This window comes from Hypanus sabinus, chromosome 1, assembly GCF_030144855.1.
Source record: "Hypanus sabinus isolate sHypSab1 chromosome 1, sHypSab1.hap1, whole genome shotgun sequence".
Classification (NCBI taxonomy): domain Eukaryota; kingdom Metazoa; phylum Chordata; class Chondrichthyes; order Myliobatiformes; family Dasyatidae; genus Hypanus; species Hypanus sabinus.
Window position 1 is genome coordinate 168,369,012 of NC_082706.1, and position 21,713 is coordinate 168,390,724.

The following is a 21,713-nucleotide window of genomic DNA, read 5'->3' on the forward strand; positions in this document are numbered from 1 at the left end:
GTCGTCCTTTTTACCTACAGTGGGAGTTCTCTGGGGTCATTTTGGTAGCAGTTTACATTCCACCTCAGGCCAATGTCAATCAGGCTTTAGATGATCTGAGTAATGGGATCAACATGCACGAAACAGCACACCCTAATGCCTTCACCATCATTTTGGGAGATTTTAACTAGGCCAGTCTGAAAAAAATCACTAAGCAACTACTATCAACAGATCACTTGCAATACTAGAGGAATCAACACACTGGACCATTGCTACATTACCATCAAGAAAGCCTACCGTGCTATTCCACGCCCTCACTTTGGGAAGACTGATCACCTGGCTGTACTTCTACTCCCTGAGTATAGGCAGAGACCGAAGACTGCAGCACCAGCAGTGAGGACCAAGCAGTATGGACAAGGGAGGCACAGGAGCACCTACAGGACTGCTTTGAATTGGTGGACTGGACTGCATTCAGGACTGTATCTTTGAACCTGGATGAGTATGACACAGCTGTCACCAAATTCATATAAACCTTTGTGGATGAATGTGTGTCCAGAAAGACTTACTGTACATTCCCAAACCAAAAACCGTGGATGAACCAGGAGATAAGCCGTCTGCCGAAGGTTAGATCTGTGGCTTTCAAGTCTAGCAACTGAGGGCCGTACCAGAAAACCAGGTATGATTTGCGGAGAGCTACTTCAAGGGCGAAGAGACAATTTCGAATGAGGTTGGAGGCGACGTCGGATGCACGGCAACTCTGGCAGGGTCTGCAAGACATTACTTCCTACAAAGCGAAACCCAATAGCATGAATGGCAGCGATACTTCACTACCAGATGAACTCAACGTCTTCTATGCATGCTTCAAAACTACAGCTGTGAAGCTCCCTACTGCACCTGATGACCCTGTGATCTCTGTTAGGCTGTCTTTAAAGAGAATCAACCCTCGCAAAGCAGAAGACCCAATGGAATACCTGGAAAGGCTCTGAAAACCGGTGCCAGCCAACCAGTGGGAGTATTCAAGGACATTTTCAACCTCTCACTGCAACTGGCAGAAGTTCCCACTTGCTTCAAAAAGGCAACAATTATACCATGCCTAAGAAGAATAATGTGTGGGCTGCCTTAATGACTATCGCCTGGTAGCAGTCACCTCGACAGTGATGAAATGCTCTGAGAGATTGGTCATGACTACACTGAAGTCTTGCCTCAGCATGGATCTGGACCCATTACAATTTGTCAATTGCCACAATAAGTCAACAGCAGGCACAATCTCAATGACTCTCCACACAGCTTTAGACCACCTGGATAACACAAACACCTACATCAAGATGCTGTTCATCAACTATAGCTCAACATTTAGTTCCATCATTCCCACAATCCTGATTGAGAAGTTGCAGAACCTGGGCCTCTGTACCTCCCTCTGCAATTGGATCCTCGACTTCCTAATCAGAAGACCACAATTTGTGCAGATTGGAGATAACATATCCTCCTCTCTGACAATCAACACTGGTGCACCTGAGGGGTATGTACTTAGCCCACTGCTCTACTCTCTATATACACATGACTGTGTGACTAGGCATAGCTCAAATACCATCTACAAATTTGCTGATGATACAACCATTGTTGGTAGAATCTCAGGTGATGACGAGAGGGCATACAGGAGTGAGATATGCCAAATACTGGAGTGGTGCCACAGCAACAACCTGGCACTCAACGTCAGTAAGACGAAAGAGCTGAATGTGGACTTCAGTAAAGGTAAGATGAAGGAATACATACCAATCCTCATAGTGGGATCAAAGGAGGAGAGAGTGAACAGCTTCAAGTTCCTGGGTGTCAAGATCTCTGAGGATCTAACCTGGTCCCAACATATTGATGTAGCTATAAAGAAGGAAAGACAGCAGTTATACTTTATTAGGAGTTTGAGAAGTTTTGGCATGTCAACAGATACAGTCAAAAACTTCTATAGTTATACCGTGGAGAGCATTCTGACAGCTGCATCACTGTCTGGTATGGAGGGGCTACTGCACAGGACTGAAAGAAGCTGCAGAAGGTTGTAAATCTAGTCAGCTCCGTCTTGGGTACTAGCCTACAAAGTACCTAAGACATATTCAAGCAGCAGTGTCTCAGAAAGGCAGCATCCATTATTAAGTACCTCCAGCACCCAGGTCATGCCCTTTTCTCACTGTTACCATCAGGTCGGAGGTACAGAAGCCTGAAGACACACACTCCGTGATTCAGGTACAGCTTCTTCCCCTCTGCCATCCGATTCCTAAACGGACATTGAACCCTTGAACACTACCTCACTTTTTTTTCAACATACAGTATTTCTGTTTTTGCACATTTTAAAAAAATCTATTCAATATACATAATAGACTTACTTGTTTATTTATTCATATTTTTCTTTGCTAGATTATGTATTGCATTGAACTGTTGCTGCTAAGTTAACAAATTTCACATCACATGCCAGAAATAATAAACCTGATTCTCATTCCGATTCTGATTTTTGGCATATTTGCTTTCAAAGTCCAGGGCAGAGTACATAGAACTGGGATATTATCTTTCAACTATTTTGCACAAACACTGGTTGATATCTGTAACACACTGCAGTGGAAGTGGTGGAATCAGATACAATTTTATATTTAAATTACATTTAGACAGACACTCAGATAGATAGGACATAGAAGTTAGAGCCGGAAGGGGAAAAACAGGATTAATGTAGATGGGTATTGCTGTGTTTGTTCTTTAACAAAAATAAATTTGTGTGGGTAAAAATGTTAAAAATATTTTATTTACAGATTTACGAAATGGCTTCAGTTCAACCTGCCCAGAGCATGAGTGACCCATTCACTTCCCATTCTGGGTGAACCATTCACATTGGACACTGGGAACTGAGGTTCTTTATTAGGTACAAACATAATAACATATTTTCCTCCTTTAAAGAAAACAAACACTATGATATATCCTCATAAACTTACAAAATGCAACAATGCTTTTCTACAAAGATATTTACATTGACTTCAATTGTAATGAGCAAATACAATCCCTTTTTCACTCAACAACTCAATCCATCTCTATGGTGGCTTTAATGATACCTTTTAGACTCATATATGTTTCCATAGATGTCTTGTTTTCACTCATTGCATTAACACCAGTGTCCGTTTGAGAATTTTGACCTATGTGTATGTTTCTTTCATATCCTTCTGCCAAAGTCCTATCTGTTCTTGTTCTTGCTGTGTGACCGTAATTTACTCCATGTGCATCATAATGGAGCCCTGGACTACATCCATGTACTCAGTGAGTCTTTGCACCAGTTTCAACTGAGTCTGTCTGAATTCACTGAGCACCTGTTGGTTGCATATCGTAAATAGCAACTTTTGCTTGTTTGTGTTAAACTGGTGCTGTTGTTCTGACTTTGGTGGTCTGTGTGTTCTCTTCATCTTCCTTTTCATTTTTCTGTTTCAACATTGGAGAGGATCGTGGAGATATTTTTGTTCTCTCCAGTATTGCCTGTCACTTTGAACTTCACTAGGTAAACCTTGCTTTTTACTTTGAGAGTCCTGTAATCATCCACGCAAAGCAGATTTATCTGGCCACCAGTGTCAAACTTGGATGGAATTACCGTCTCATTCACAGTCATTGGAACAGTCGATTCTGTTTTACCAGCATCTGCAGTCCGTAGAGAATTTACAAAGACTCCCTGACTTCCTCCATTTCCTCAACAACCGTGTGCACCTTTCTCTTGGTAGCCTTGAAGTAATTTGCAAAACAATTCCTCTTCCCACAATAATTGCAGGACTTTCCATAAGCAGGACAGTGCTTTGGGATGTGCCTCACTCCAGATTTGCTGCATTTACTGTTTGAGCCGACCTTTTTGCTGAGCTGTTGCTTTGGGAAACACGTTGTGCTCTGCCCTGCTGTTTTCACAGCATGCACTGTTGTTTCAGCTCTGTACAGCTCCTTAGCATGTGCTCATATGGTCTTTGCGGTCCTCCACATATTCACAGCCTTTTCTAACATTAAATCTTTGTCACGTAGCAAACTTTCTCTAAGTCCATTATCTGGGATTCTGCAGACTATTTTATCTCTGACTAATGAGTGTCTCAAATCTCCAAACTCACAGGACTTACTCAATGTGTGAAGCTCAGCTCAAAGTTAACACCTCATTTCTTCTCACAGAAGAAGAGTTTATATTTCTCAAGTATAATATTTTTACCTGGGATAAAATACTCGTCTAATTTTGCCATCAGTGTGTCCAACATCAAGGTCGTCTCATCCATTTGAAAGCTGTTATAGATGTCCAAAGCAACTTTGCCAATTATGTGCAGGAAGATTGACACCTTCAATTTTTCATCTGCCCCTCCAGCTCTACTTGCTACTAAGTATATGTTGAATCACCGTTTGAAGTGCCTCCAGTTATCAGTTAAATGGCAGGTGAATTGTATAGGTGCAAGAAGACAAAGATTATCCATTGAGGGGATTTTAAGGCTCACACCTCAATTTCTTGGTGAACTTCAAGACATTGTGCTCTCTTGCCGGCAGCTTCTCTCCAGCATCTCTTTCTTAGTTGCTCGTGATATTGAGTTACGCTTCATATTTAGACCTCACCTGACTTCTGATACCATGTTATGTTTATTCTTTAACAAAGACAAACTTGCAAGGGTAAAAACGCTAGAACTATTTAATTCCAGATTTACAGAATGTGTTCAGCTTGACTACATTTTACTTGGAACACTTCAGCAGGCCCAGAGCGTGTGTCTGTGTGTAACCCTGTCCACCAATGTCACTTCCAGTTCTGGGTGAACCATCCATCTTGCACACTGGGAACTGAAGTTATTAAGACCAGAGGACATCGCCTTAGAATAGAGGAGTGGCCTTTTAGAGTGGAGATGATGAAGAATTTCTTTTAGCCAGAGAGTGGTAAATCTGTGAAATTCTTTGCCAAAGGCAATTGTGGAGGTTAAGTTTTTATGTATATTTAAGCAGAGATTTATAGATGTGATGCACCATCAATAACTCACACTGAGACGTAAGGCGAGATATCGGCTTTTATTGACTGGAAGAAGGAACCAGGAGTGAGTGTCCATCATACTATGTCCTGGAGACTGAGGCCTCAGATCGCCTTTATACAGGGGCCTGTGGGAGGAGCCACAGGAGCAGTCAGCAGGGGGCGTGTCCAGACAGGCACATAGTTCACCACAAGATGCTTGAGTGGTCAGGACATGAAAGAATATGGGGAGAAGACAGGAGACTGGGCCTGAGAGGAAAATTGGATCAGCCAGGATGAAATGGCGGAGCAGACTTGTTGGGCCAAATGGCCTAATTCTGCTCTTATATCTTATGGTCTTCTGGTCTTTATTATGCACATACAAAAGAGCCCAACAGGTAAGGTCAGCATTTATACGATAAGTTAAAGGACTTGTTTCAATGTTATACAACTCTGTGACAACCTCCCCAGGCCTCAGAAAATGCACTGCCAGAGAATGAAGTGACATGTGTCACTGTATCTGATTCACATAGCCTATGGTTCAGATCCTGGGACATCATAAGCAAGAGCGGCAGTCTCTGTTGGTTGTGTATCACTGACAACATTGTCTGATGTTATATTGCTGTAGGTGAAGACCAATCCATTTCTGCAGAGGAGGATAATACAATAGCTATTCCCTAGATTATTCAAGGAAGTATTAAGATGGATAAGCTAAAGATGAAGACAGTGGATAATGCAGATGGAACATTACCTGACCTGCATGTATTGTATTTTGCACATTGATCCCAGAGGAACATTGGTTTATTTAGCCACATCCATAAAAGATGACAATAAATTTGAGCCTGAATTGGAAATGTATGGGAGGTGGGGGGAGGGGGGCGAATTTTCTGCTTTAACCTGACACGCAGATATGTTTCAAGCCTGTTGTCAACCCTTTCCAGCATAGTGATTTTCAGCTCCAGTTTAAAAGTTCATTTCAAAACTTAGTTCCCAATGATAGTGGCCTTCACCTATACAGAGAGAACATTGGACAGCTGGGTATCTGAAATGGCAGTGGAACCAGGAGTCAATCATTGAAGCTCCTCACAAAGGGAGGATGATGGATTACTGAGCTCCTTTTTGCTAATGCCTCAAGTAGTGGAAATATTGCTATTGGCCCCTCTCCTCCAGCTCCTTGTGGTGTGACTCATAATTCACACACCCATTTTGTTATCAACGGGTAGGAGGTGTCAACCTTCAAAATGCTCAGGACACTAACATTGTTGCAGTTCGAAGTTTCTACATGCTTCACTCCAACCAGCTCAAAGGATCATTTTACATTATAGATATGAAGGTATGGCTTTGCTACATGGACCTAGTTCCCTTTTGTGACTGGGACCATTTGTTGGCAGCCTATGGATGAATTAGCTTCACAGGGTGCAGCTAGGTAGCTAACTTTAATTACATACTTTATAATGAGTAATGTAATCACCATGAGCTCTGAATGCTCCAGGCATATGCATGTGATGCACATGCAGAAGTGTTATCCTGGTCTGTTATAAATTACAGATAAAGTTTACAGTACAGTTTATACCAGGGGCACAACTGAAGTTCTCCAGACATGAATCAGTGATGTCATATTGCTATTACTAAGTTGTTCGAGTTTCATGGGTTTTAAATATTTGCCACTTCTTCACTTCAAATTCTACTACTAAATATAACTTTAAAATAAATTAACTCAATAAGCTAAATGTTGAGACTTTATAAAGCACTGTTGAGGCCTCACTTGAAGTATTGTAACGGGTTTGGGGTACTCTCTCTTTATTCAATGAAGTGGGACAGAGTTGATAGTTGCTCTGCTGGCTACAGAAGCCCTAGAAGAGGTATTGAATCAGATTTCTGAATGGACATTGAACCAATTCATAAACACTACCTCACTATTTTGTGCTTACTTTTTGCATTACATTTAATTTAATTTTAATATACTGCATATGTTTATTATTGTAGCTTATAGTTTTTTTTAATGTATTGCACTGTACTGCTGCTGTAAGACAGCAAATCTTACAACATACACTTAGTGGCCACTATATTAGGTACACTTATACTCCTGAAAATACCTAATCGGCCAGTCATGTGGCAGCAACTCAGTGCATAAAAGCAAGCAGATATGATCAAAAGGTTCAGTTGTTGTTCAGAGCAAACATCAGATTGGGGAAGAAATGTGAGCTCATTGACTTTGACATTGAATGGTTGCTAGTGCGAGCTGGAATGGTTTGAATATTTCAGAAACTGCTGATCTCCTGTGATTTTCATGCACAGCATTCTCTAGAGTTGACAGAGAATGGTGCAAAAACCAAAAAAAATCCAGTGAGCACTAGTTCAATGGGTGAAAAGACCTTGTTGATGAGAAAACTCAAGCTGACAGAAAGGCAACAGTAGGTCAAGTAACCATGTGTTGCAACATGGTATGCAGAAGAAATTCACTGAACGCACAACATGTCGAATCTCTAAGTGGATGGGCTGCAGAATGAAGAGGACATACACTCAGTGGGCGCTTTGTTAGGTACGGGGGGCCAGTGAGTGTATGTCAGTGATATGAAACCAGGTCCTGATTTCCTTCAGTCAAGAGTGGAGGAATCAAGCACTGTTACATACTGCTGAAAGAGGAGCAAAAATTGAGACTATTTGCTGGTTCATTCATTTTGTGCAGAAAAATTTACTCAAGGGTTGTTATGCCCTATGATCTCAGTCAGAATATGGAAAGCCAACCTGGTTGGCCCAGTGTATCCTGGAGTCCAGCAGCACAGACTGAATTGTGGTCAGGTTTCCGCCAGTACAGTGAAGAGAACCTGTCATCAAAATCCCCGCTGGCAGCCCATGACAGTGAACAGATTTCCACTTCACTTCACAGAATATCAAAGTTTGATTTTTAACAGCTTTTAAATGTCTCCAGCTGAGGCCTCGGCTCGAGAAAAAAAAAGAGGTGCAAAGTAATTATGAAGTATAATGAATGCAAGAACTTCATGGACCCCGTACAGATTACAGAGGAGGAGGTCTTTGCTATCCTGAGGCAAATCAGGATCTGACCAAGTGTTCCCTATGAGAGGCAAGTGCAAAAATTGCCAGGGCCCTAGCAGACATATTTAAATCATCTAGTGACAGGAGAGGTACCAGAGAGAAGTTGCAGAGGACTGGAGGATAGCCAAAGTTATTCCACTATTTATAAAGGTTCTATACAAAAACCAGGAAATTATAGGCCAGTAAGTCTGACATCAACTGTGGCAAAGTTATTGGAAGGTATTCTAAGGGATGGGATATATAAGTGTTTGGATAGACATGGACTGACAACAGATAGCATGGTTTTGTGTGTGGTAGGACATGTCTCACAAGTCTAATAGAGATTTTTGAGGATGTTACCAGGAAAGTGGATGAAAGCAAGGCAGTGGGTGTTGTCTACATGGACTTTTGCAATGCATGTGACCAGGTCCCACATGAGAGGTTGGTCAAGGTCCAATCACTTGGCATTAATGATGATGTATTAAATTGGATTAGAGAGGCCAGAGAGTGGTAGTAGGTGGTTGCCTCTCTTACTGGAGGCTCATGACTGGTGGTGTGCTGCAGGGGTTGGTGCTGGGTCTGTTGTTTTCCATCTATATCAACAACCTGGATGATACTGTGGTCTCTCCAACCCTTCAAGCCATGCCGCTCCAGCAACGCCTGACAACCCCGGTTAAACCATAATCTAATCACAAGATAACTTACAATGATCAATTAACCTACCTGGTACATGGACTGCAGGAGGAAACCTGTGGGAGCTCCTGGAAAATAACGCACATATTTCACAGGGAGGGCTTATTTCACAGACACTCCTTACAGATGACGCTGGAAGGAATTGAACTCCAAACTCTGACGCCCTGTATTATAATAGCGTCACTCTATCTACTACACAACCGTGGCACCCAGTCAAATGCTAGTGGCATTTCAAAATAGTTTCTGGCAACACAGAGGGACGAAATGATACTCAGCCCCTTTCAAAAGAAGTTATTTTCACAAATTGCAGATGTTGTGCAGATGATATAAAACATGCATTCTGTCTCACTTAAATTGGACAGTCTGCTGTATTAAGCAATGTCACTGCTAAAGTACATCCAGCGTACACCTTATGCACAGTTAGCCTAATGTGCCATCTGTTTGATACCATTTCCTCACTACTTCAGTATTCTGATGCTGATGATATTCTGGTTGAACATAACTTTCAAAGCAATTGGTATCCAGTGGTTAGTCAATCTTTTCAAGTTTTGATAATGATAATTGCATTCTGATTGCCACATGCACTCAGGGACTTGGCTAAATTATATTTTTCTGTGTGTGACTGTATGTTTCTGCTCACTTATATGTGCTATATGTGCCTTGTGCTGTGTGTGATTGTTGGTACTGTGTTTTGCAACTTGGCCCCGGAGGAATGCTGTTTCATTTGGCAGTGTTCACGTGTGGTTGAATGACAAACTTGACCTTAAACTTGAATACCACACTCAAGGATACGTAACAAATTAACATTAAAATACTGGACAAGTGAGAGAATCCAGCAGAGTGCAAGTCCCGGAGACTTACCAGCCAAGCTTTGATCAACTTTTTGGAAAAATGCCCAGATATGTGCAATTCATAAAAAAGCAGAACAGATCTGATCTAACTCATTAATGCACAATCTGTCTACTTTCAATCATAAATCAACGAAAAATGTCATCAACAATACTAACAAGCAATGCCTCTTCATCAATACTGAGCTTGTGCTTTGCAGGGATCAAGCCCAAACCTCATCGTGGCCTTAATCCAGAGGTGTGCCAAAAGACAACAGGACAGCAGATGAATGTGTTTGTGCCTTCCAGGAACCATGGAAAAACTGAAGTTGAAAGGCCATCGTGATTAAACACATAAGCGTTTTGAATCAGATGCTGAACACAGAATGATGGTCGTAATTGTCACAGACTAATTATTCCAGTCCTAGGTACCATCAGCAATTTATTCCTTTCTGTCACTTAGCCAGTAGAAACATTAGAGTTTACCTTGCCTCATCAACTAAACATCAAAGCATCAGAGATTAAATGAACTTTTGAGGAAAATGGAAAAGTTTACTGATCATCATAATCTTACTGAATGATTGGGCAGGCATAGCTGATGGTAAAATTTGCTCCCACTTCTAATACTTACGTTATACTTTTGGAGTCTTTTTCAGCCCTGGATTTTAGAATGTACAGTATCTTTCCAAATTCAGTAATGGCACTTCCACATCATAAACAGATGATTCATGTGGCAGCGATCACATAATCTGTACATAGCTGCAAATACAAATTATTCATGAGACTATACTTGTGAATAGTTCTCCTTTTCATGACAAGGTTACTCTGCAATGTCACAGCCAAGGTGATCTTCTATTATAAATTACCTCCAACGGATACCCAGGATGTAGCAAGACTGTTTTGCGTAATGTACATAATTCAGGTTTACTCTATCACCCTGACCTCGTTGTATACTTCCAAATGATTTCACCCCTTCCATGTTGTCCTCCACCAGTTGCATGAATCCAAACTAGCAGAGGATGGACAGAGAATTAAGGCTCCACCCCCAATTTTTGTGAATCTTCTTATTCAGCTTCTCTTTCATCTTCACTTTGGTGAAAATAGAAAGTGCCATGATTGCCATAATTGGTAAATGCATTGAAGTCACAGAGCTAAAGAATACTATACAGCCCTGCACAGAAATACCGCTTTAAGTCTGATAACCATTAAATCTCTTCAGTAACCACACATAAATATTTGTATTATATACACACACATTCAGCAGACCACTTTAAACTTTGGCAAACTTCTATAGATGTCTGGTGGAAAGTGTGCATTATGGTCAGGTATGAGAAAACCAATGCCTTTGAGTGAAAAATCCTATAAAAAGAACTGGGTTCGACCCAGAACATCATGGTTAAAACCCTCCGAATCATTGAGCACCTCTACATGAAACATTGCTATAGAAAAGCAGCATCCATTATCAAAGATCCTCACAACCCAGGCCATGCTATTTTCTCGCTGCTGTAATCATGTAGAATCGTACCCAATGGAAAATCCCGGCAACTCTGGACAATGTTTCTCACCCTCTGCATGTCACCTTGGCTGAACAGAGGAGGACTGAGACAACTGCTCTACTCCCAACAGTTCTATATGAGGTCCTTCTTACCCTCGGCCAATAGGCTCTATAATGAGTCAACATACAGCCGGGGAAGTGATGACCCCTCCTGTTAAACTAGTTGAGGTAACTTATTTTTTATTCTTTCTTACATCTTTTCTAATATTTGTATATTTGTATATCTGTGCACTTGTACTGCTACAGTGACACTATTTTTTCTTGCGATCAATGAAGTATCATCTATCTACCTAGAAGGGACAAGCACTTCAGGACTTGCACCACCAGGTTCAAGAACAGTTACTATCCCTCAACCATCAGGGTCTTGAACAAAATGGACTAGCTTTTGGAGGAGCATTTAAGGACTCTGTTATATTGTTATTTCATGCTCATTATTTATGGCTAATTGTTTCGATCTGCATTTGCCTACTCCTCAATTCGGACATGAAGTTTCATAAGATGTGGGGACCTTTTCTTGAATATTTTCATAACTCTTCTTTAGATTGTCTTTTTTTTCAGTCCCTTACTTTCAGCTCTTTTTTCTTTCTTTGGTAGTAGGTATTATTATTTTTTGTTCTTATTTTCATTTACAGTTTCGGGGGTTTGAATGCTCCGATTAATATTTCCTACATCTTGCAGTGGTTGGTCTGGAGTTCTTTTCTTTTGCGGTGGGAGGTGGGGGGGAGGATACTAACTTTACATGACAGCACACACAAAATGCTGGCGGAACACAGCAGGCCAAGCAGCATCTATAAGGAGAAGCACTGTCGACGTTTCGGGCCGAGACCCTTCGTCAGGACTAACTGAAAGGAGAGATACTAAGAGATTTGAAAGTAGTGGGGGGAGGGGGAAATGCGAAATGATAGAAGACTGGAGAGGGTGGGATGAAGCTAAGAGCTGGAAAGGTGATTGGCGAAAGTGATACAGAGCTGGAGAAGGGAAAGGATCATGGGACGGGAAGCCCTGGAAGAAAGAAAGGGGGAGGGGAGCACCAGAAGGAGATGGAGAACAGGCAGAGTGATGGTCAGAGAGAGATAAAAGACAAACAACTAAATATGTCAGGGATGGGGTAAGAAGGGGAGGAGGGGCATTAACAGAAGTTAGAGAAGTCAATGTTCATGCCATCAGGTTGGAAGCTAACCAGCCGGTATATAAGGTTTTGTTCCTCCATCCTGAGTTTGGATTCATTTTGACAATAGAGGAGGCCATGAATAGACATATCAGAATGGGAATGGGACATGGAATTAAAATGTGTGGCCACTGGGAGATCCTGCTTTCTCTGGCGGACCAAGCGTAGGTGTTCAGCGAAAAGGTCTCCCAGTCTGTGTCGGGTCTCACCAATATATAAAAGGCCACACCGGGAGCACCGGACACAGTATACCACACCAGCTGACACACAGGTGAAGTGTCGCCTCACCTGGAAGGACTGCCTGGGGCCCTGAATGGTGGTGAGGGAGGAAGTGTAAGGGCAGGTGTAGCACTTGTTCCGTTTACAAGGATAAGTGCCAGGAGGGAGATCGATGAGAAGGGATGTGGGGAACGAGTGGACAAGGGAGTTGCGTAGGGAGCGATACCTGTGGAAAGCAGAAAGGTGGGGGGGAGGGAAAAATGTGTTTGGTAGTGGGATCCCGTTGGAGGTGGCGGAAGTTACAGAGAATTATACGTTGGACTTGGAGGCTGGTGGGGTGGTAGGTAAGGACAAGGGGAACCCTATCCCGAGTGGATGGGGTGAGGGCAGATGTGCGGGAAATGGGGGAGATGCGTTTGAGAGCAGAGTTGATGGTGGATGAAGGGAAGCCCCTTTGTTTAAAAAGGGAAGACATCACCTTCATCCTGGAATGAAAAGCCTCATCCTGAGAGCAGATGCGGCGGAGACGGAGGAATTGTGAGAAGGAGATAGCATTTTTGCAAGAGACAGGGTGGGAAGAAGAATAGTCCAGGTAGCTGTGAGAGTCTGTAGGCTTATAGCAGATATCAGTAGATAGTCCGCCTCCAGAGATGGAGACAGAAAGATCAAGAAAGGGGAGAGAGGTGTCGGAAATGGACCAGGTAAATTTGAGGGCAGGGTGGAAGTTGGAGGCAAAGTTAATGAAGTCAATGAGCTCAGCATGCGTGCAGGAGGCAGAGCCAATGTAGTCATCGATGTAGTGAAGGAAAAGAGGGGGACGGATACCCGTATAGCCTTGGAACATGGACTGTTCCACAAAGCCAACAAAAAGGCAGGCATCACTGGGACACATATGGGTGCCCATGGCTACACCCTTGGTTTGGAGGAAGTGGGAGGAGCCAAAGGAGAAATTATTGAGAGTAAGAACTAATTCCGCTAGACGGAGGAGAGTGGTGGTAGAGGGGAATTGGTTAGGTCTGGAATCCAAAAAGAAGCGAAGAGCTTTGAGACTGTCCAGGTGGGGGATGGAGGTATATAGGGACTGGCTGTATTAACTTTACATAACTTTATTTTGGATACTTTTTCATCATTATTTTGAACTATATTATTGTATGTTTATCTTGCACTGTATTAATCCTTATTTTGTATTTGGGCTTTTGTCGTAGTAATTGTAGAAATGCATTAAAAAATTTATTTAAAAAAATCTGCATTTGCAGTTTGTTTAGTTTGTAGTTTCTGATGTTTACAGTTACTGTTCTATACATTTACTAAGTATACCCACAGAAAAAGAATCTCAGGATTGTATGTGTGTGTATTCTAACAATAAATTTTACTTTAAGCATTTTACTTTGAACTTTATACTTGGTACACCTGCTCATTAATGCAAATACATAATCACGTGGCAACAATTCAATGCATAAAAGCATACAGGCATGCTCAAGATGTTCAGTAGTTGTTGGATTGATTTAAGTGCTGGTCCTGTTTAGAAAGGTCCAGTATGGGCTAGAATGTGGTTGCGGCCACGGGCTGGGCCCACAGTGTATCGCTGCAGCCACGGGCTGGGCCCACAGTGTATCGCTGCGGCCACGGTCTGGGCCCACAGTGTATCGCTGCGGCCACGGTCTGGGCCCACAGTGTATCGCTGCGGCCACGGGCTGGGCCCACAGTGTATCGCTGCGGCCACGGTCTAGGCCCACAGTGTATGGCTGCGGCCACGGTCTGGGCCCACAGTGTATCGCTGCGGCCATGGACTGGGCCCACAGTGTATCGTTGCGGCCACGGGCTGGGCCCACAGTGTATCGCTGCGGCCATGGTCTGGGCCCACAGTGTATCGCTGCGGCCACGGTCTGGGCCCACAGTGTATCGCTGCGGCCACGGTCTAGGCCCACAGTGTATGGCTGCGGCCACGGTCCGGGCCCACAGTGTATCGCTGCGGCCATGGACTGGGCCCACAGTGTATCGTTGCGGCCACGGGCTGGGCCCACAGTGTATCGCTGCGGCCATGGTCTGGGCCCACAGTGTATCGCTGCGGCCACGGTCTGGGCCCACAGTGTATCGCTGCGGCCACTGTCTGGGCCCACAGTGTATCGCTGCAGCCACGGTCTAGGCCCACAGTGTATGGCTGCGGCCACGGTCCGGGCCCACAGTGTATCGCTGTGGCCATGGACTGGGCCCACAGTGTATCACTGCGGCCACGGGCTGGGCCCACAGTGTATCGCTGCGGCCATGGTCTGGGCCCACAGTGTATCGCTGCGGCCACGGTCTGGGCCCACAGTGTATCGCTGCGGCCACTGTCTGGGCCCACAGTGTATCGCTGCGGCCACGGGCTGGGCCCACAGTGTATCGCTGCGGCCACGGTCTAGGCCCACAGTGTATGACTGCGGCCACGGTCTGGGCCCACAGTGTATGACTGCGGCCACGGTCTGGGCCCACAGTGTATGGCACTGGCCACGGGCTAGGCCCACAGTGTATGGCTCTGGCCACGGGCTGGGCCCACAGTGTATGGCACTGGCCACGGTCTAGGCCCACAGTGTATGGCTCTGGCCACGGTCTGGGCCCACAGTGTATCGCTGTGGCCACAGTCTGGGCCCACAGTGTATCGCTGCGGCCACGGTCTGGGCCCACACTGTATTGCTGCGGCCACTGTCTGGGCCCAAAGTGTATGGCTCCGGCCACGGTCTGGGCCCACAGTGTATCGCTGCGGCCACGGTCTAGGCCAACAGTGTATCGCTGCGGCCACGGTCTGGGCCCACAGTGTTTTGCTGCGGCCACTGTCTGGGCCCACAGGGTATTGCTGCGGCCACGGTCTAGGCCAAAAGTGTACCGCTCCGGCCACTGTCTGGGACCACAGTGTATGGCTCCGGCCACGGTCTGGGACCACAGTGTATCGCTGCGGCCACAGTGTATCGCTGCAGCCACGGTCTGGGCCCACAGTGTATTGCTGCGGCCACTGTCTGGGCCCACAGCGTATCGCTGCGGCCACGGGCTTGGCCCACAGTGTATCGCTGCGGCCACGGTCTGGGCCCACAGTGTATGGCTGCGGCCACGGTCTGGGCCCACAGTGTATCGCTCCGGCCACGGTCTAGGCCCACAGTGTATCGCTGCGGCCACGGTCTGGGCCCAAAGTGTATGGCTCCGGCCATAGTCTGGGACCACAGTGTATCGCTGTGGCCACAGTCTGGGCCCACAGTGTATCGCTGCGGCCACGGGCTTGGCCCACAGTGTATCGCTGCGGCCACGGTCTAGGCCCACAGTGTATCGCTGCGGCCATGGTCTGGGCCCACAGTGTATCGCTCCGGCCACGGTCTAGGCCAACAGTGTATCGCTGCGGCCAAGGTCTAGGCCCACAGTGTATCGCTGCGGCCACTGTCTGGGACCACAGTGTATCGCTGCGGCCACTGTCTGGGCCCACAGTGTATCGCTGCGGCCACTGTTTCGGCCCACAGTGTATCGCTGCGGCCACGGTCTGGGCCCACAGTGTATAGCTGTGGCCACGGTCTGGGCCCACAGTGTATGGCTCTGGCCACGGTCTGGGCCCACAGTGTATCGCTGCGGCCATTGTCTGGGCCCACAGTGTATCGCTGTGGCCACTGTCTGGGCCCACAGTGTGTCGCTGCGGCCACTGTCTGGGCCCACAGTGTATGGCTCCAGCCACGGCCTAGGCCCACAGTGTATCGCTGCGGCCACGGTCTAGGCCCACAGTGTATGGCTCTGGCCACGGTCTGGGCCCACAGTGTATCGCTGCGGCCACGGTCTAGGCCCACAGTGTATGGCTCTGGCCACGGTCTGGGCCCACAGTGTATGGCTCCGGCCACGGTTTGGGCCCACCGTATATGGCTCCAGCCATTGTCTGGGCCCAAAGTGTATCGCTGCGGCCATGGTCTGGGCCCAAAGTGTATGGCTCCGGCCACGGTCTAGGCCAACAGTGTATCGCTGCGGCCACGGTCTGGGCCCACAGTGTATCGCTGCGGCCACTGTCTGGGCCCACAGTGTATCGCTGCGGCCACTGTTTGGGCCCACAGTGTATGGCTCCGGTCACGGTCTGGGCCCACAGTGTATCGCTGTGGCCACGGTCTGGGCCCACAGTGTATCGCTGCAGCCACGGTCTAGGCCCACAGTGTATCGCTGCGGCCACTTTCTGGGACCACAGTGTATCACTCCGGCCACGGTCTAGGCCCACAGTGTATCGCTGCGGCCACTGTCTGGGCCCACAGTGTATCGCTGCGGCCACGGTCTGGGCCCACAGTGTATGGCTGCGGCCACGGTCTGGGCCCACAGTGTATGGCTCTGGCCACGGTCTGGGCCCACAGTGTATGGCTCTGGCCACGGTCTGGGCCCAAAGTGTATCGCTGCGGCCACGGTCTGGGCCCACAGTGTATCGCTGCGGCCACTGTCTGGGCCCACAGTGTATCGCTGCGGCCACTGTCTGGGCCCAAAGTGTATGGCTCCGGCCATGGTCTGGGCCCACAGTGTATCGCTGCAGCCACGGTCTAGGCCCACAGTGTATGGCTCTGGCCACGGTCTGGGCCCACAGTGTATGGCTCCGGCCACGGTTTGGGCCCACCGTATATGGCTCCAGCCATTGTCTGGGCCCAAAGTGTATCGCTGCGGCCATGGTCTGGGCCCAAAGTGTATGGCTCCGGCCACGGTCTAGGCCAACAGTGTATCGCTGCGGCCACGGTCTGGGCCCACAGTGTATCGCTGCGGCCACTGTCTGGGCCCACAGTGTATCGCTGCGGCCACTGTCTGGGCCCAAAGTGTATGGCTCCGGCCATGGTCTAGGCCCACAGTGTATCGCTCCGGCCACTGTCTGGGACCACAGTGTATCGCTGTGGCCACTGTCTGGGCCCACAGTGTGTCACTGCGGCCACTGTCTGGGCCCACAGTGTATGGCTCTGGCCACGGTCTGGGCCCACAGTGTATGGCTCTGACCACGGTCTGGGCCCACAGTGTATGGCTCCGGCCACGGTCTGGGCCCACCGTATATGGCTCCGGCCATTGTCTGTGCCCACAGTGTATGGCTACGGTCACGGTCTAGGCCCACAGTGTATCGCCGCAGCCACTGTCTGGGACCACAGTGTATCGCTGCGGCCACAGTCTAGGCCCACAGTGTATCGCTGCGGCCACTGTCTGGGCCCACAGTGTATCGCTGCGGCCACGGTCTGGGCCCACTCTGTATCGCTGCGGCCACGGTCTGGGCCCACTCTGTATTCCTGCGGCCACGGTCTGGGACCACAGTGTATCGCTGCGGCCACGGTCTGGGCCCACAGTGTATCACTGCAGCCAGGGGCTGGGCCCACAGTGTATCACTGCGGCAGGGCCCAGGTCGTAGTGTGGGGAACAACCAGCAGTTTGGACATTTTAAATGCCAGAGCAGATAGACTGATAAGGCATGGTGTTGGGGCTGGAGGTAAGGATGGGACTGATTCCACTCACTCTCCCATGACATTTACTCCTCTTCCCACGGTGCTGAGGCTTTGAGACTGCTCCAGCTGCTCCAGGCCTCGTATCCACAAACTTCACAGCAATATGCCCTTTTGTGTGATGAACTGAGACAGAGGCTATGGGCTTTGGGTGTATGGATTTAATTTGATTCTGAATGCTGTTGCTTGCTTTTATTGTTTGCACATGATGCACCATCAATAACTCTCTCTGAGACGTGAGGCGAGATATCGGCTTTTATTGACTGGAAGAAAGAACAAGCAGTAGTTGACCACCATACTACATCCTGGAGACTGAGGGCCGGGCTCAGGCCTCAATCGCCTTTATACCGGGGTCAGTGGGGGGGGCCACAGGAGCAGTCAGCGGGGGGGGGGGGGGGGCGTGTCCAGTCAGGTATATGTAATTCACCACATTCACCCCCCCTTTGTTTTAAAAGGGAGTCCCCATGGGGTGAATTTTCTTACAAGTATATTTACAGGTTAAGTCTATCAGGTGGTTGGATCTGTCGCTGCGATCTACGTAGCACCGGCTGTGATTGCACAAGTGCTGGTGGTGATTGCACCGGAGATGGTGGTTGTGCTGGTTCCGGCCTAACTGGAGGTGTTAGCACAGGTGCCGGTGGTGATAAGCAGATTTCAGATCTATTGTCGAATACACCTTGTGCTGAGCTATCTGGTTGACCATATCCGCGATGTGGGGTAGAGGGTATGCGTCAAGCTGCGTGAACCTATTGATGGTCTGGCTGTAGTCCATGACCATCCTATTATTCTGCCCGGTCCGAACAACAACCACCTGGGCCCTCCAAGGGCTTGTGCTTGGATCAATGATCCCCTCCCTGAGCAGCCGCTGTACCTCCGACTGAATGAAGGCCCTGTCCCCCGCGCTGTACCTCCTGCCTTTAGTTGCCACAGGTTTACGGTAGGGGGTCAGGTTGGCGAACAGCGGTGGGGGAGGGATCTTGAGGGTGGAGAGGCTGTAAGTGGTGTCAGTGGCGCAGCTGTCGGCCTGGTGCTGGGTGGGATGTGCGGGTCGGTGTGTGTGTGTGGTCAGTAGCGGGGTATATGGCGAAGTCCCACAAAACTGAGGATTCCTGACAGTGAGTGGTGGGAGGGGCCCGTCATTTGCCATAGTCACACTTTCGAGGTGGCTCTGGAAGTCCAGCCCCAATAGCACAGGCGCGCACAGTTGAGGCATAATCTGTGCCCTGCACCACCAATGTCACTACACAACCCACCCGGATGTCTGTGGAATACGACCCGAAGCCATGGAGACCGTCTGGCTTACCAGCCGTGTCACAAGTCCGCAGCGTTGCACCGTGTCCGGGTCAATAAAACTCTCAGTGCTGCCCATGCCAAACAGGCAGCTAGTCCTGTGCCCCTCCACCAGGATGTCCATCATTGACCTTGCAAGCTGGTGTGGGGCGCTTTGGTCGAGAGTTACAGTGGCCAGAGTTGAACTACCGTCTTGGTGCCCGGTATGCATCGGTGGGTCGGGGGCGGGGCATGTTGGCGCCAAGAAAGATGGCTGTCCCCATCCGGGCATGCAAGATGGCGGCCCCCATGCCTGACCCTGCTCATGGTTTAGACTTACAGACCTTGGTGAAATGGCCCTTCTTCCCGCAGCTGGAACAGATCGCTTCTCTGGCCGGGCAGCGTTTTTGGGAGAGCTTTTCGAGTCTGCAGAAGTAACACTGCACGGGCTTGCGACTGGCAACAGCTATGGTCGGGTTCGGGGAGTTCGTGGAATCGCGACTGGCAGCGGCTTTGGTGAATTCGCTCGCGGGAACCGGCGGCGGCGGGGTCTGAGGTGTCCACGGAACCGGTGGGGGATCGCATGACTGGACAGCATCAGCGTTGTGCAGAGCAGCCTCCAGCGTGACGGCCATCTCGATCACCGAGCGTAAGGTAAGATCGGCATTTTCCAGCAGCCGCTGGCGCACGTACACTGACCTGATCCCCGTAACGAAGGTGTCTCGTACAAGGAGCTCCACATGCTGTTCCGCCGTGAGAGTTTTGCAGTCGCAAGTTCGCACAAGTGTTTGTAGGGCTCGGAGAAACATGGCGCTCGACTCTCCAGGCTGCTGTCATCGTGTAGTTAAGCGATGTCTTGCGTGGACGGTGTTCACCGGCTGCAGGTACTGTCTTTTGAGGGTGTCCAGTGCCCCTTGGTAGGTCGACTGGTCTCTGATAAGTGAGTAAACTTTTGGGGTGACCCTCTAGAGGAGAATTCTGTGCATAATAGCGGGTTCAGTCGCACTAACCTCCTCCAAGTGTGATTGGAAGCATGCGAGCCAGAGTTCAAAGGCAAGAGCTGCTTCAGGGGCTTGGGGGTCCAAATCCAATTTTTCCGGATGTAAAATACTTTCCATGTTTTAAAACTTCCAGTCAATAAAATTGAAGCACCATTAATAACTCTCTCTGAGATGTGAAGGCGAGATATCGGCTTTTATTGACTGGTAGTTGACCACCATACTACATCCCAGAGAAAGAGGGCTGGGCTCAGGCCTCAATCGCCTTTATACCGGGGTCTGTGGGAGGAGCCACGGTCAGTGGGAGGGGCCACAGGAGCAGTCAGCAGGGGGGGTCTGTCCAGACAGGTATATGTAGTTCACCTCAGCACAATTCGTGTTTTTTAAATCTCGCTCTCTGTGTATGGGTGTTGGTGGTTTTGAAAAAGGGTTCTGTTAGGTTTGGTGCTTTGCGGCTGTCTGTAACCAGATGAATCACAAGGTTATATAATTTATATAGAAACATAGAAATATAGAAAACCTACAGTACTGTACGGGCCTTTTGGCCCACAAAGCTGTGCTGAATATATCCCTATCTTAGAACTACCGAGGCTTTACCCATAGCCCTCCATTTTTCTAAGCTCCATGTAACCATCCAGGAATCTCTTAAAAGACTCTATCATTTCTGCCTCCACCACTGCCGATGGCATCCACGCTCTGCATAAAAAACTTACCCTGACATCTCCTCTGTACCTACTTCCAAGCACCTTAAAACCGTGCCCTCTCGTGCTAACAATTTCAGCCCTGAAAAAAGCCTCTGACTATCCACATGATGAATGCTTCTCATCATCTTAGACACGTCTATCAGGACACCTCTAATCTTCCATCGCTCCAAGGAGTAAAGGCTGAGTTCACTCAATCTATTCTCAGAAGGCATGCTCCCCAATCCAGGCAACATCTTTATAGATCTACTCTGCACCCTTTCTGTGGTTTCCACGTCCTTCCTGTAGTGAGGCGTCCAGAATTGAGCATAGTACTCCAAATGGGGCCTGACCAGGGTCCTATATAGCTGCAACATTACCCCTTGGCTCTAAAACTCAATCCCACGATAGATGAAGGCCAATGCACCGTATCCCTTCTTAACCACAGAGTCAACCTGCATAGCAGCTTTAAGTGTCCTATGGACTTGGACCCCAAGATCCCTGTGATCCTTCACACTGCCAAGAGTCTTGCCATTAATGCTATACCCTGTCATCATATTTAACCAACCAAAATGAACCACCTCACACTTATCTGGGTTAAACTCCATTTGCCACTTCTCAGCTCAGAGTTGCATCCTATCAATGTCCCGTTGTAACCTCTGACAGCCCTCCACACTATCCACAACTCCCCCAACCTTTGTTTCATCAGCAAATTTACTAACCCATCCCTCTACTTCCTCATCCAGGTTATTTATAAAAATCACAATGAGTAGGAGTCCCAGAACAGATCCCTGAGGCACACCACTGGTCACAGCGGTACCTCCATGCAGAATATGACCCATCTAC

At 47.8% G+C, this 21,713-nt stretch overlaps 1 protein-coding gene across 6 annotated transcripts in view; it reads right to left on the bottom strand.

Annotated features, from left to right (window-relative positions):
- The window catches only part of alkal1 (ALK and LTK ligand 1), an 85,873-nt gene extending 83,444 nt beyond the window's left edge, over positions 1 to 2,429 (bottom strand). For 3 of the 6 annotated variants that reach the window (XM_059980846.1, XM_059980855.1, XM_059980836.1), the window contains exons 1-2: positions 2,129 to 2,218; positions 1,753 to 1,854 (exon numbers count right to left, since the gene is read on the bottom strand). In XM_059980846.1, coding sequence (XP_059836829.1) covers positions 1,753 to 1,854; positions 2,129 to 2,168 — 142 coding nt within the window. In that variant the 5' untranslated portion in view covers positions 2,169 to 2,218. The other 3 variants (XM_059980906.1, XM_059980884.1, XM_059980914.1) reach the window with 2 other exon arrangements.
- Positions 2,430 to 21,713: the final 19,284 nt, after the last annotated feature.